This window comes from Elaeis guineensis, chromosome 4 (genome assembly GCF_000442705.2).
Source record: "Elaeis guineensis isolate ETL-2024a chromosome 4, EG11, whole genome shotgun sequence".
Taxonomy (NCBI): domain Eukaryota; kingdom Viridiplantae; phylum Streptophyta; class Magnoliopsida; order Arecales; family Arecaceae; genus Elaeis; species Elaeis guineensis.
Window position 1 is genome coordinate 138199792 of NC_025996.2, and position 15312 is coordinate 138215103.

The 15312-nt window shown below is 41.8% G+C and overlaps 1 protein-coding gene across 1 annotated transcript in view; it reads right to left on the reverse strand.

The window, feature by feature from the left end:
* Positions 1–15053, reverse strand: part of LOC105042511 (3-isopropylmalate dehydratase large subunit, chloroplastic-like) — a 35948-nt gene extending 20895 nt beyond the window's left edge. The window contains exons 1-6 of the mRNA XM_010919765.4: positions 14859–15053; positions 14652–14783; positions 14378–14548; positions 10320–10472; positions 10122–10190; positions 9916–10032 (exon numbers count right to left, since the gene is read on the reverse strand). Of these exons, the coding sequence (XP_010918067.2) occupies positions 9916–10032; positions 10122–10190; positions 10320–10472; positions 14378–14548; positions 14652–14783; positions 14859–14891 (675 nt within the window). The 5' untranslated portion in view covers positions 14892–15053. The remainder of the gene's footprint in view (positions 1–9915; positions 10033–10121; positions 10191–10319; positions 10473–14377; positions 14549–14651; positions 14784–14858) is intronic.
* Between the last annotated feature and the right edge of the window lie 259 nt (positions 15054–15312).

Below are 15312 nucleotides of genomic sequence, written 5' to 3' on the forward strand. Positions count from 1 at the left end.
AATTATGAAACTCGGGAGGACAGTATGGCTAGATATCTCGAAAGGGTAAGGGAGATCATCCCTACCTTCGGCAGCTTCGACATCAGGCAGATCCCGAGATCGAAAAATACCAGGGCCGACCTTCTCTCCAAGTTGGCTACACTGGCTCCGGCCGAACTACCTAAGGAAGTCTTCTTCGAGGTTCTGAAGTGCCCAAGCACGGAAGAATCACAGTCTGTGATGGAGGTCAGCTACGAACCCAGTTGGGTCGACCCACTAGTTACATACCTCAAGGATGGGGTTCTTCCTCCTGATGCAAAAGAAGCTCGGAAGCTTAAGAACCAGGCCTCTCGATATATCCTCTACGAAGGCAAGCTATACAAGAGGTCATACTCCTTGCCCCTCTTGAAATGTCTCCGGCCTTCCGAAGCCGACTTCGCCTTGAGGGAGGTACATGAGGGAGTCTGTGGAAGTCACATGGGGGCCAGGTCTTTATCCCATAAACTACTCCGACAAGGTTATTACTGGCCTACCATGTACCATGACTCCGTCGAATATGTCCGAAGATGTGACCGATGTCAGAGATATGCCAATATACAAAGGCAACCTGCCTCCGAACTGACACTATTGAGTGCCCCATGGCCGTTCGCGCAATGGGGGATGGATATCCTCGGACCTTTTCCCATGGCATCAGGGCAGCGGAAGTTCCTCCTGGTGGCAATAGACTATTTCACCAAGTGGGTCGAAGCTGAACCTTTGGCAAAAATCACGGAAGGCAAAGTGCGGGACTTCGTCTGGAAGTCGATTGTCTGCAGGTTCGGCTTACCCAGAACCCTCATCACTGATAATGGGCGACAATTTGCTGAAGCAAAGTTTGCTGAATTTTGTGAGGACCTAAACATCTCCCATAACTTCACTTCGGTGGCCCATCCTCAGGTAAATGACGAGGCCGAGGTGACCAACAGGACTCTGTTGCAGGGCATCAAAGCGAGACTTGAAAAAACAAAGAAAACTTGGGCTGACGAGCTCTATCATGTGTTGTGGGCATATCGGACTACTCAGAGATTGCCCACGGGGGAGACCCCCTTTGCCTTAGCTTTCGGGACAGAGGCCGTGATCCCAATAGAACTCAAGCTTCCGTCAGCACGAGTCGTGGCGTTCGACGAACAGCGCAACCCACAGGATCTCAAGGCCAACCTCGACTTGGTAGAAGAAAAGCGGGAGACGGCTCGAGTTCGGATGGCGGCCTACAAACAGAAAGTAGCCCGCTACTACAACTCCCGGGTCAAAAGCAAAGTCTTCAGAGCGGGGGACCTGGTGTTACGGCGAGCTGCTGCCTCACAACCTCAGAATCAGGGGAAACTTGCCCCAAACTGGGAAGGCCCATATGAAGTCGAGGTAGTCCAGCCCGGAACATACTATTTAAAAGAGCTCGGAGGAGCAGAGCTTCCGCGATCATGGAACTCGAAAAACCTACGAATGTATTACCAATAGCTTCGCCTTAAATAAAAATTTCATATTTGCATATTTTTCTTTTAACATGAGTTTATAACGATGGAGAAAAACTCTCTCATGCAATTGGAATTAAGCATGTTAGGAATAGGAGGAGAACCTCATCCTAACATGAGCAAAATCGAAGGCCCGATTTCCTAAAAGACTGGATGGGGGGAGAGGCTCTCACAACGACCCTGATGTGCCCCCACAGCCTTGTTAGGAACAGGAGGAGAACCTCGTCCTAACATGAGCAAAGTCGAAGGCCCGATTTTCTAAAAGATCGGATGGGGGGAGAGGCCCTCACAACGGTCCTGATGTGCCCCCACAGCCTTGTTAGGAACAGGAGGAGAACCTCATCCTAACATGAGCAAAGTCGAAGGCCCGATTTTCTAAAAGATCGAATGGGGGGAGAGGCCCTCACAACGGCCCTGATGTGCCCCCACAGCCTTGTTAGGAACAGGAGGAGAACCTCGTCCTAACATGAGTAAAATCGAAGGCCCAATTTTCTAAAAGACCGGATGGGGGGAGAGGCCCTTACAACGGCCCTGATGTGCCCCCACAGCCTTGTTAGGAACAGGAGAAAAACCTCATCCTAACATGAGCAAAGTCGAAGACCCGATTTCCTAAAAGATCGGATGGAGGGAGAGGCCCTTACAACGGCCCTGATGTGCCTCCACAGCCTTGTTAGGAACGGGAGGAGAACCTCGTCCTAACATGAGCAAAGCCGAAGATCCGGTTTCCTAAAAGACCGGATGGGGGGAGAGGCCCTCACAACGGCCCTGATGTGCCCCTACAGCCTTGCTAGGAACAGGAGGAGAACCTCGTCCTAACACGAGCTGAATCCGACTGTCGAGAACACGGGGAAGACCTCGTCCCGACGCAAACAAAGACTTGGTTGATCGACAAGAAGGAAAGCTTCCTCAACGATACCTCTACGCTTTCACGACCCCGTTAAGAGCAAGGAGAAAAACCCTCACTCGAACACGAAAGGGAAAGGGGAAGATAAAAGAGAAAGGCCGACGAACTACTTCTGCGACAGATAAAAACAAACTACATCAAAGACATAAGGAACTTCGTCCCAGTCGCTAAGAGGGAACCTGACATGGGCCGAGGATAAATCGACCTCTTCAAGGTAACGAGAAGTTCGGACCCCCGAGCTCGAGCACCGGGAAAAAGCGTCAAACTCAAATGACCTCGAAAGAACCTACGGTCATAAACCAAAGGGCAAATCGACACTGCAACGACCGGGAACCCCCAAATAGCGTCGGCATCGAACACGACGAAAGCCAAAAGGAGTCCGGTAAATAACCGGTTACTACCAGAATGGGCGAGGTAATAAGCAATTTCATTCTCATTTCATTGGTGAAGTGTACATTACAAAGCCTTGAAGGCCCAAAAAAGAAGGGGGGACGAGGTAACGGAAAATTCTCTTCTCATTCCATTGGCAAAGTGCATGCTACAAAGGCTTAAAAAAAAAAATAAATAAACAGCTCTAAGGAAGCTCGACTTCATCAGACTTCGAGCTCCCGATTCCAGCCATCGTCGAGAATTACTTCAAGTACTTGGCTTCTTCTTCCAGTCCCCCTTTCGGATCAGCAATTACTCCAGCATTATCTTCGAAGTACATGTAGACGCCGTCTTTGCCGTGCCATGATTTCCGCTGCCTCACGATGACGGCGGGCATGACCTTCTTTCTGAGGTCAGGTTCCCCCTCACAATGACGGCGGGCATGATCTTCTTCCTGAGGTCAGGTTTTCCCTCACGATGACGTGCACCGAGAAGCCCTCGCGGTCGAAGATGTGGCATAAGCGCGGGCTCTGGGCCGTCAAGGTGAAACACGACCAGATCTGTCTCTTCTACCCTCACCTTCTTCGCCAACCCAGAAGTTGCAGCGTCTTCCCGCTCATGGGCTTTCAGGCTCTGGGCTAACATCAGAGCCGCATCCACACCCATATCTGCAACGAAGGAAGACCAGCGTAGTCTACAAACGGGGCCGCGGAGGCAGAGAAGGCTTTGAGGCTAACCCAAGCTGGTCTGAGGGATGCGAGGGTACAGAGATGAGGACGACTCGACGGACGCCTAAAGCCAGGAAGGAAAGACTGAAGAAGCTCCCGTACAAAGTGAGATCCCCAAGGGGGGAGGCAGGTTTAAATAAGCAATGGGAGCCGGTGCAATAATGACTGCAGGACTCCTCAGACCAGTCCGTGACCGCCGCGTGGCCCACTCACCATGGCAAGCGGCTAGAGGTGGCCGACAATTAGTAAAACCATTATGGCACCGTACCTGGGACTGCGCTCCGACTGGAATTCCAAAAAGAAGAAACCTTTTCCGAAAAGGTTCCAATACCAGCGTGCCGAACGTCAAAATATCTGGCAACCGCCGAGTACGAAAATCGAGGAGAGCAGCCTCGGCCGTGAGAATTTCTCCGTACTTCCTTCATTCGGAACCCGAACTCGAAAGTAGGGGGACTGATGTTGGGTATAAAATACCTCCCCGACCGAAGTTTGTAAAGAATTATCCTTCGAGGCTCTTCCGGCTCCCGACCTTGTATGTGGCGCCTCTCCGAACTCCCTCGGCCGTCCGAACTTCTCCGACGATGGACTTCTGCGTTCACCCACCGGGCCGCCCCAGAGGCCCTCAGGGCCTCACTGTTAGCCGACCTTCTACAGCAACCGACTACCCCCAAACTTCTTCCGGGCTTCGTCAGCATCCGAGCTTCTCCGACAACGAGATTTCTACAGTAACCAGACTCCTTCCAAGTTTTTACGGCAGTCGACCGCCTTCCGAATTCCGATCGAGCTCCTACGAGAGCCGAACTTCTACTACGAACGGTCTACTCCGAACTCCTACAGCAGGCTGTCTATCTCAGACGTCGACTGTAAGCAAATTCCGACTCAAGCCTCTACTATAAACAAATTTCTTCCGAATTTCTACCACAGGTAGACTTCAACCGAGCTACCCCATAGCGAGTGGGCTTTGGACGAGCTTCTACAGCGGGACACAACTCCGAACTTCCACGACAACTGGTCCTCGCCCGAGCTCCTACAATAAGTGGCCCCTTTTCGACCTCTCGCGAGAACCGAAGCCCGTCCGAACTTCTCCAGCGGATAGATTCCGGACGAGCTTCTATGACGAACGAGCTCCAGCAACTAGGTCCCTGCGATAGTCGATCGCCTCCAATGTCTGCTGAGCCTCCCCAGCGTTACCCGAAGTCCATCACCGGCCGACCTCCTACCAGGCTCCCCATAAAATCGGACTTCTCCGACAGACGATCTTCAGATGAGCTTCCGTATCAGATAAATCCCAGACGGACTTCTCCGGACTTCGTCAACAAAAATCTCCGTCCGAGCTCCTAGGCAGGCGACTCCCGCATGAAACGTCAGCACCCGAAGCGTCCGACAACAGTAGATTCGTCAGCGACCTTGGAACATCCGAGCCTCTCCTAGAACGACAATGTAAAGAGCCATTCTGCTCCAACAGGCATCCCAGCCGAGCTTCGACCGACGGATCCAAACTCTCTGGCAAGCCACAACAAGGGCCACTACCTTGCTCCACTCTCTGACAAGCCACGACAAAAGCCGCCATCCCGCTCCACTCACTGCAAAGGATTCCATGCAGCCCCACCTCTCTCTGGCAAGTCCCGACAACGGACACCACTCCACTCTCCGCAACTAGCTCCACATGGCCCTGAACAACCCCTGACGCCACTACTCTCCGTAACAAACCCCATGCGGCTCTGAGCGGTCCACTACCAGGCGGTTACAGACGTCGCTGTCGGTCAGTTACACCATCCGTCTATAAATAAAGACCTCCCAGATACGTTCTTCAAGGGCTGGTAACTCTATCTCGAAACTCTGCCAAAATTTTTGCTCGAGCACTCCATTTCTGTTGAAGCAGAGTACTGACTTGAGCATCGGAGGGTCTTGTCAGAGCACCCCCAACTCCGGTTTAGACTTTCTTTGCAGCTCCCGACGGCGGCCGCGGTCATCCCAGCTCCAGCTTCTCCAACTTCGACGGAATTCTGCACCAACACTATCATTGATTTGCTCGATACATTCTCGATACATATCTTTTCGAAACTTAATTAACTAAAATTTATTAAGTATAAGAAAGAATAAATATTAAATTAAATATTGTGCTTGATTTCGTTGCTCAAATCTTTTGAAAAGTTTTATTCCCTTCACAAGCTCAAAATAATTACTTGCTTGATTGAAAACCTGATTATAGAGTCAAATTCATTCAAAAAGGAGGAGAACTTTTTGGCATCTGAATTCAAGCTAATTTGAGAAAGATCAAATGTTTTAAACTTATTTTGAATCAAAAGACAATGTTTTAAAGGGGAGATTTGATTTTCTGAATTTGACCTCTCATTTTGCTACATTCTTACATCTTATTGATTTTGATGATTTTTCTTCAACATTTCCATGAGCTTTTTGATGCTGCCAAAAAAGGGGAGAGTGATGTTGAGTATATGCTTAAAGGATTTAACCAATAAATTAATGCTTAAAATAAAATTTTAATGCTCATTGATTTGAATTGAGATATTCTTTTAAAATGAGCATATGTGATATGTGCAATGAACTAAACACTACTTGAGAACATTCATGAAGTATACATTCATAGGTATTCATCTCATTGCTTCATGATACATATTGATAAAATGCATTGAAACACATTATTTACTTTTATTGCGCATATACTCAAAGTTTTGTCATCATAAAAAAGGATGAGATTGTTGATTCTATGATTGATTTTGATGATCACAAAATATTGAATAAAAATATTACTAATCATGTATTTCAAAATTGAATATAAGATTTCTCAAATGCTCACATTGAAGAAATTATTTTTGAAAGAAATTCTCTCAAGATGCCAAGCCAAAGCACTTAAAAGAAGAAGTTTTCATAAATTTGAATAGCTCATTATGAAGAAAATGAAAGAGAAAGAAGCAAATGTCATTTGAAAGATTTAGGATCAAAAAATTCAAATTTAAAAGGGCAAAATATAAAAAGAATAAAGTTGGAAGATTTTGAGATGACTTCCGGAGGTTTTGAATCGATTCCGGTACGTTGGTATCAAGTGGCACAGAGCTCGAGTCAACTCATGAAAAGTTTGAGTCGACTCTTCCATAAAAATAGAAAGCAGATTTTCTGAATGCAGTCCAGGAGCTGACTCCAATTGAAGTCGACCCCAGGCACGAGATCAGCATAACGGCTAGTTTTCTGCAACCCTTCAGACGGCCATTTCTCCACTCCAACGGCTAGTTCAAGACTTTCAATGGCTAGAACTCCCTCTCCAACCATCCTTAAAAGTATTTAAGGCTAGAAAATCAATTTGGAAGAAAGAGGAAGGGAGATTAAAGAGAAAACATTTTAGATTAGAGTGATTTTTATTGCACATCAAAAAGAGAAGAAAAAGAGAGGAACCAAGCTGAGAAATCAGAGAGCATTCAAGAGCAATCTTCACCAACATCTAACATATCCTCTCAAGCTTCAAAGAAGAGAAAGCAAAGCTTCAAAAAGCCAATCTTTCCGCCTCTTCTTCGTGCTCAAAGAGTTTATTTTTTTATTTTTATTTTCTATGCTGAAATTCATACATTGTATTTTGTTTTCTTTACAAATTTTTTTGGAGAAAAGAAACTTGAAAATTAGGCCCATCCTAGTCCGGAATTAAACATTGTAGATTTTGATTGGTGAGCCCGAAAAATCAACTGAATTGATTGTGAATCCGAAAAACTATCGGTGTAAGGTTGTAGTTGATGATCCCGAAAAACCAACTAGATTGATAGTGAACTCGAAAACTATCGGTGTAAGGTTGTGATTGATGACCCAAAAAACCAACTAGATTTGTTTGAGTCCGAAAAAACAAACACACTGTAATCAGAAGGATTATAGTGGAATTCCTAATGGAAGCCTGGGGAGTGGATGTAAGTGCAGGTTGCATCGAACTACTATAAAATTGTGTGTTTGTATTGTGCCTCTTGATCTATCCCTTTACATACCTTGCATGCTTTTAATTCTTGGTTAGCTTCGTTTTATTTCTTGCTTAGCAACTTATATATTTTAATTCCATTGCTGCAAATTGTCTTCACTTCACAATCACTTAAATTGGGTAAACTACAAGCACATACTTGTTAGAGTTTAAATTTGATTAAAATTTTATAAGAACCCAATTCACCCCCCCTCTTGGGTTGCTACTTCTGAGCAACAGCTTCATAATTCCTCATCGTTTTAAAAAAACACAATAAACAAGAATGGTCGCCCCTATTCTGCTACCGCGGCTCCACCTACGTCTTTTTCGCTGCCCAATGGTCACGATTGCCACCTTGGCGCCCTCCAGGATCTCTCCACCGCTACGCCTCCCTTTGGTATTCTCACTCCCACCTCTCTATCTCTCTCAATTAAATGTCTTATCGAACAACACGAATTCGCGAAGGCTTCTGCAGCCCTTCGCTGGCCTCAACAGGCCACCTCCGACCCTCCGACGGCATCGTCCCTTCTTTTCCTCCCCTCCTCTTTTTCTCTTCCACTCTTTTCCTCTCCCTCATCTGGTGTTCTGATTCGGAAGACTGAACCGTCTTGAATTATAGCCAAGACGGCTCGAAGCGCCCTGAACCACCTAGTTTTGGATGGTTCAGCGAACCGTACTTTCAAATGTCGTGGGATGGGGCTGTCCTAGCTTTTTTAATGGAGCATGATAGTACTAACACTTGGATGGTAGATGTCCCACCCCATCTCGATCTATTTCCTGACTCGGCCCATCTCGATATGCGGAATAGTGGGACATCTTGCCATCCCATTGGTATTTAAAACCTTGGTTGTGAGTTTTAATACCATTGTCATCTAGTCAATTTCTCAAACATAGAGAATAGATAATGTAAGATTTCTTTTGGAAAGTTCAAACTTCTGAAAGTTAGGAACCTAGTGGTATACCTAGAGATATATTGTACATGTTGGTGTATTTGAAAAAGAACTTAACCTGTTCAATTTGAATAAGAATCATCAAGAATTATAATCTTCTCTTAAACAAGTGACTTTTAAAGTGGCCAGATTTTTTCCCATTGTCTCCTAATCTTTGTTGGAGTTTGAACGCCTTTTAGTTGGCAAGTTCAATTATCATACTATTCCTCCTATAAGTATGCTTTACTTGAGGCCACCGTCACGTAAAGATGTGGCATCACTTTTGCGAATTCAATGAATCTCAAGGCATTTTAAGAGCATAAGGGGAAGCCTGGATGAAACATACAATAATCAGTTAAATAATTCAGAACCATGGGCACACACTAGTCATGTGTAGATGTAAATAATTGGATCTAAATGGCAAGAACTAATAGGCTTGCTTTGATGCTTGTTAGATGTGAACAATCACAACAAATATGAACACCTCATTTACCTTAGCAGCTAAGAAATTAGACCTTGACAAGAAATAGCAATCTCTTTCATAAACCTAACAAATTGGAAAGACCTTTCAACTGGAAAGGGGAGTTAGATAATCAGATTATAGCAAGGTTCATCATACCAATGCATACCGCCCTGCACTAGGTAGTACCGTACCTACTAGCACCGAAAGATGCTTGGTACGGGGGCATACCTACTGTCCATATGCCGAACCGACTCCATATCGAGAAATGAAGATTCAACAAGAGAGGATACAAGAAGATTCAACAAGAACAAAATGAAAATAAACAATGTGTGACAGGTTGTCTATGTTAGAGAAGGCTAGCAATTGCTAAAGATTGAAGGAAAACATAGGACATAAGAAATGAAGTTCAAAGATATCGCTCCAACCTAAATGACCTCCAAAACAAGTAATGGATGAAACATAATTAAAAGCTGGACCAATTAATTTATGTTAGACTGGTTTAAGAGAGATAAAGGAAACAATCCAGCATTATTTCATGGTTTTCAGATCAGACTGGTCTATACCAGGCATACTTATTTGTACTAGTAGAAACCGATAGATAGTACACCTCTAGTACCAAATGTCCATACGGAACCAATAGACAGTATACCCATTGTCCATACCAACCGAACCGTATCAGCACCAGCAATTGGCTACAACCAGTCAAGGTTTGCCATCTTGGTATGGTATTGGACCCTGTACCAGTAAAATCCTACTATTATGTCAGTTTGCGGTTCGATAGGGTACGATAGTGTTGGTATGCTCCGAAATGGCGTACTGATACGAGACCGGTATGGGACGGTATGACTTTCCATGAAACCAACATTGTAAACCTTAATTCTAACTATTTGTGGTCAGCTTTATAGATCCTCATTTCCCAAATATCCCTATTTAGGATCATCTTTAATGTTATTTCAAGATTTATTATTTCTGATAAACTAAATATAAATAAAATCATCAGTATATGCATTACTAAACTAAAAAGAAAAGACAGGAAAAAACATAAGAAAAACATTGCACATCTACTAAGTCTTTCCAAACCTTAAGTAGAATTTTCCCAGTACCCATGACAAAACCTGCATCAGTATTGCCAATTCCGGTAGCAAATTGACCAAAAGCTCCAGCATTACATGTGTGTGAATCTGTGCCAAGCAAAACCTATACGAACGATAAACGGCTTCAGAGTAGATAACAAATGTAGACAACTTTAGTGATACGCTATATGCATGTTTAGTAATTATAAGCACCTCGCTAGGTCTGCAATGACCTTCTTGGGCAAGAGCAATGTGGCATACACCCTTGTAATCTGGATTAGCCTGCATTTTTAAGTAAGGACATTTAACATACAAATGTCAAGCAAGCTAACAATGTGATTTTGGTTTAGTAAATTAATGATTCAACTTTTACGCATTAACTGCTTGGAAAGGAATAAGTCAAAATCATACCCTGAAATTACCGAGATCCTTGATATCATAATGATATTTAATATTTTGTTCTGTACAGAAGTCCCTCAAAATATCCACATTACGGTTTGCACGTTCATCACTAGTGAAGATATAGTGCTCTGGCATAATAACAATCTTTTCACGGTCCCAAACCTGTAATTAGTCATAGAACAAGTGTTTAAAATGGAGGGGTGGGTGCATCCTTGAATATCATATACAAGCATATACCTAAAACAATGAAAGTCAGACATTAAAAAAAGAAAAAATCAAAGCAACGATAATGCTTTGGTGGGGCAAACAATGGAAAGAAAAATCCTTTAACAATCAAAATAGTAAATACATAGTATTAAGCACAACATGTTTTCCTATCGATGACGTAATGTTTGCCATGCTGCCCTAAATTGACCATGCCCGGTTCAAACAAGTCCAAAAACTATTTGAATTGGTACCACCCAAAAGTAGGGTGCGCACCATACTATACCAACCTGTATGACCCATGGTCCCATACCACCCAGACTCAGGTAGTATTGTGATAAGAAGTGCAAAAAAGAGCCTGTGAGCTTGTCTCGATACAAGGTGAGTATTGTACCGTACTAACTTGTACCATATTGAATGGGTAACGACCTGGACTATACCGACCTTTTCCTATTAGAGACATGTAATGTTTGTCGTACTGCCCTAAATTGATTGTACCGGGTTGAAACCCATGCAAACACTATTTGGCCAGTACCACCCAAAACTGGGGTGTGAACCGTATTATACTAACCTATACTGACCCATACCAAGCTTAGACGCTGTCCCAATACGAGATGCATATCATACCATATCAACTTGTACCATACTAAACTAGCAATGTACCAATGTAGCATCTAATACCAAGATTGTGGAACTTAATAACAAGCCAAATAAACAAACGAAGAATTTGAAAAATTCTCAATATTAATATTTGTAGTCTCAGTACCAAACTACAAATCGATAGGTGGCCGATATAGTATAGTACCAATATCGTACCAAGCCATACAAAACCATACCGGTACAACAAAAAATGTAAAATTTTTTAGTTTTCAAGGTTTTTAAACTTTGTTTATTTAGTTTTGAGTGAAAGTAGGATCTTGTGAGTTTGTTTTTTACGTTTAAATGATATACTATATTTTTATGTTACATGCATAAAGAATGGTGTGACTATGTAATACATGTTAACAAACTAACTAGTTTTTGCATATATACCCTTGCAAATATAGCTTATACATATTTCTCCTCCAAAAAAATCACTATTTGCATGTACACTTCTCAAGTAATCATGTCTTTGTGTTCGGTTGACAGTATTTTTACCCATAAAATGGTTTTATTACATTCTGCATTGATACCCTTGAACAAATTATATAAAAATATAGTTCTTTTCAATATAAGCTGAACGTTAGATTTTTTTTTTATGAGTAATAAATTAAAAGTAAACAGTGCCAGATAGTACTCAAAATAACTATTTATTAATATCAACAAAAAAAAATCTAATGATAGGGGCATTCACATAAAAGTAGGATGATTTTAGAGGTACATATGAAAATAGAAATTTTCAGAGGGCAATTATGCAATAAGCCATATTTGTAAGGACATCTGTGTGAAAAATCCTAAATTAACTAAGTATAACATTAAAAATATTAAATACATATTAAAAAATAATTTTCAATTTTTTCTTTCCTCTCCTCATTTCTCCTCTCTTACCTTCAAAGGAGGGAGAAAAGGGTGACAGGTCCTTTCTCCATCAACAATTGAGGCCCAAAGAGGTATGGGACCTTAACCAAGTCAAACCACTTAGAATTGAGGATCTCCAGGTAGTTCGGCACAGTAAAAACCGATTTTCACCAGTTCACGAAAAATTGTACCGTGATCATGAACCATCCTGATTCACGGTTGGTGCAATAGATACCAATCGAACCAAGTGGTTTGGTACGGAATTGCATACCATGCCTAGCAATATATAATAGCATCTCACAGTTAATTATGATCACATCTATGCAATCAAGATTATTCTAGGCTATGGCTTCTTTTACTAATAATGACTCCTCTGCAATCAAGACTGATGTAGGCTTCTTATACATTAGTATTAATCTACACAACAGTATAATCCCAAAAGCATCAACTCTCAGATGCAAGACAAAGAAGGGGATGTATCTGCAGAAAAACCAAAGGAAGTCCTTGCTGGATGCTCTAGGCGCTCTTGGATCCCTTGATTAATGGAAAAGATGGAGAATGAATATGACTATATTCTAATTTCTTATTGATAGTGGGCTGGAGTCTAAAATAGACAGACCTGCTATCTCCCCTCCTCGTACATTTGGTTATGACAGTCCTCCATAGACTCATGGGATAGTTTTATCAAGGCTTTGCAAGCTGCTTAACTAGTTGTGCATTACTCAACTACAACTTAAAGGTTATATGCAGCATCCTTTGATTTGTGCCTTGGAACTAAAAGTTAAATTGGTTGTTAGCAACTTATGGATTCTTCTAGGACTTAGTATATGAGTATGAACAATTTCAGTAGGTATTGCTTAGGAAGTTTATGTGTTTAGCAAAGCTCAAATCCTTGGGGATGCACCACCCAAATTTGAACCCAGAACCTGGTTAAGCAAAGGTGGTGTACCCACTAGGATAAGCTCCAGTTCAGAAGAGAAAGTAGTTGCAGATCATGCCAGGAAGGTCAGCTGTATCAATGAATCTGGATATGCCGCCGAATTGAAAATCTATAGTGGTGGAGTGAAACACGATTCTGAAAGTTACAAAAAGCTTTATGCTATCTGCAAGTCAATTTGAAAGAAACTAAGCATCTAGACAAGCATGATGCTGTAAACAAGCCATTCTAGTACACTGTTAGTGGTTGTCCCTTCTGATCTACCACCATAGTATATATATTTCCTGTGCTCAGTTGCATGAAGCACAAAGGAAAACAGGAGTAAGAGAGGATGCACGAATAGAAAAGCTTCTAACTGCAGCATCAAGTGTATCATGTAGTAGACTCCAAATTTTAATTTTGTAACCATATTCATCCCCACCAATACTATCCTCTAATTTCACACCAATGACCCTATGAAAGGAATCATTAGCAGAAGTTCATACACCCTTGAGGCCTACATAGCAGGAAGATAGAAGAGATATATATATAAACTAGTATTTAGCTTATGTAGAATTGTATGGGCAAGCAGACTCATAATGTTGAATTCAAGAGGTAAGCACACCCATGATCATTAATCCTTGTCCCAACAATTGGGGTCAGATTTATAAATCATCAGCCTCCCAGCAAGACGTTGAAACTGAAAAGTGAGGAAAAGAAAGGAAAAGGAAAGAAAGAAAGAAAAGTGAGGAGCATAGTTGAAACCCCTTCTCAATGATGCAACCACTTAGTTTTTAGCAGCAATGAAGGTATATGAGTGTCAACAACAGAGGAAGCAGACTTCGTAGAAGCACTACATAGAGCACCTTAGCAGTATATTTTGGCAAAAAAAAAGGAAGAAAAGAAACTACAGAAAAAACAAATTACACTTGCAAGCACTAACTCCAAAAATCAATCATAGCAAGCTATCCATTTCACATCGTATATGCAAAATTGTCAAAGAGTTATAAATGCTTCATGAAAATAAAATACCATCTTTACAAAATAACATCCGCCTTGTCTCCTGATAAATTATGCTTTTTTCCCTTAAAAAGCAACATGTTTGGTGCGTTTCTAGTCAGAACGCCTCCCTCCAACAAAACAAGCCACACAAGCTTCTTTCGATGTGCTAGAGACTAAAGTCATGGTTGAACAAAGACATAATATCATATTACTTCACTAGTAAGTTCTAAATTTCCATAAACAAGTCGAGCTTACCCACAAGCATCTTAATCTTAAGCTTGGACACAACAAACTTCAAATTCATACTCAAAATGGTTTCAAATGCATATAATAAGATTCTGGTCCAATGAATGCAATCCCTATTGGTCATAGCATGATAATGAAAAGCACAATTTTAACTCTAACAGTCCAAATAGAAAGAGGAAGGGGGAAAGGGGCCAGTCATCACCTTTGCATTCTGACCAAACTCTCTCTTAAAAATCCCGATAGTCCCTGGCCCGGAAACATCATGGGTCATCAGCACATCCACATTCACCCACACATTCTCACCAGGTGCCAAGTGTAGCTGTTCTGATGCCCTTGCCAGGATCTTCTCCGTCATAGACATAGCATGTTTGACCTAAAAGCAAAAAAATAAAAATAAAATAAAAAGATCACATGAGCTAAAAGAATTGAATTAAAAATAAGAATCAAAAGTTCAACAAATTAGAAAGAATCGCAACTGAACCAGTGGTTGCTGGAGAACGCTGAGGTTGCATCGGCGCCATAACTGCAAGAACTCTATTCAGAGCTTGTTTCCTACATCTATGGGTGCTGATTGAAGGGGAAAAACAAGACATCAACCCTGGATCCTTCTGCAATAAACAAAATATTAGAAAACGATGAGATTTTATAGATGAAACAGAAATAGCTGTAAAAAAAGATTGTACCATTCTGCCAAAGATTGAAGAGCTGGAAGCCATGATTGGAACAATGAAATGGCCAGAGGTGAAGCGGTTTTGTGACGATGGTGCATGCTTTGTTCCTTTAATGATTTCACGTTTAAGTGACGAAGGGCTCAAATTGTAAATGAGTTATAGGTTTAGGAGAAGAAATTGAAATTAAGGGTTCAAGTTAGAATTGACATAAAGTTCGAGATTTTTTTATGAGGTTTATCCGAGAAAATTAACTGAAAAAGCAAATTTTTGGAGCTATTAGGGTATTGCCGTATTAGAGCTCAGCGATGGTGTGGGCGGGAGATCATGTTGGAATTCGAAATTTTGGATATATATATATATATATATATATATTAAAATTTTATTTTCTAAATATTACAGTAGAATATAAAATTAAAATATTTTTAATCTGAATCATACCTGCATAAAAATATAAAATTATAAAGAT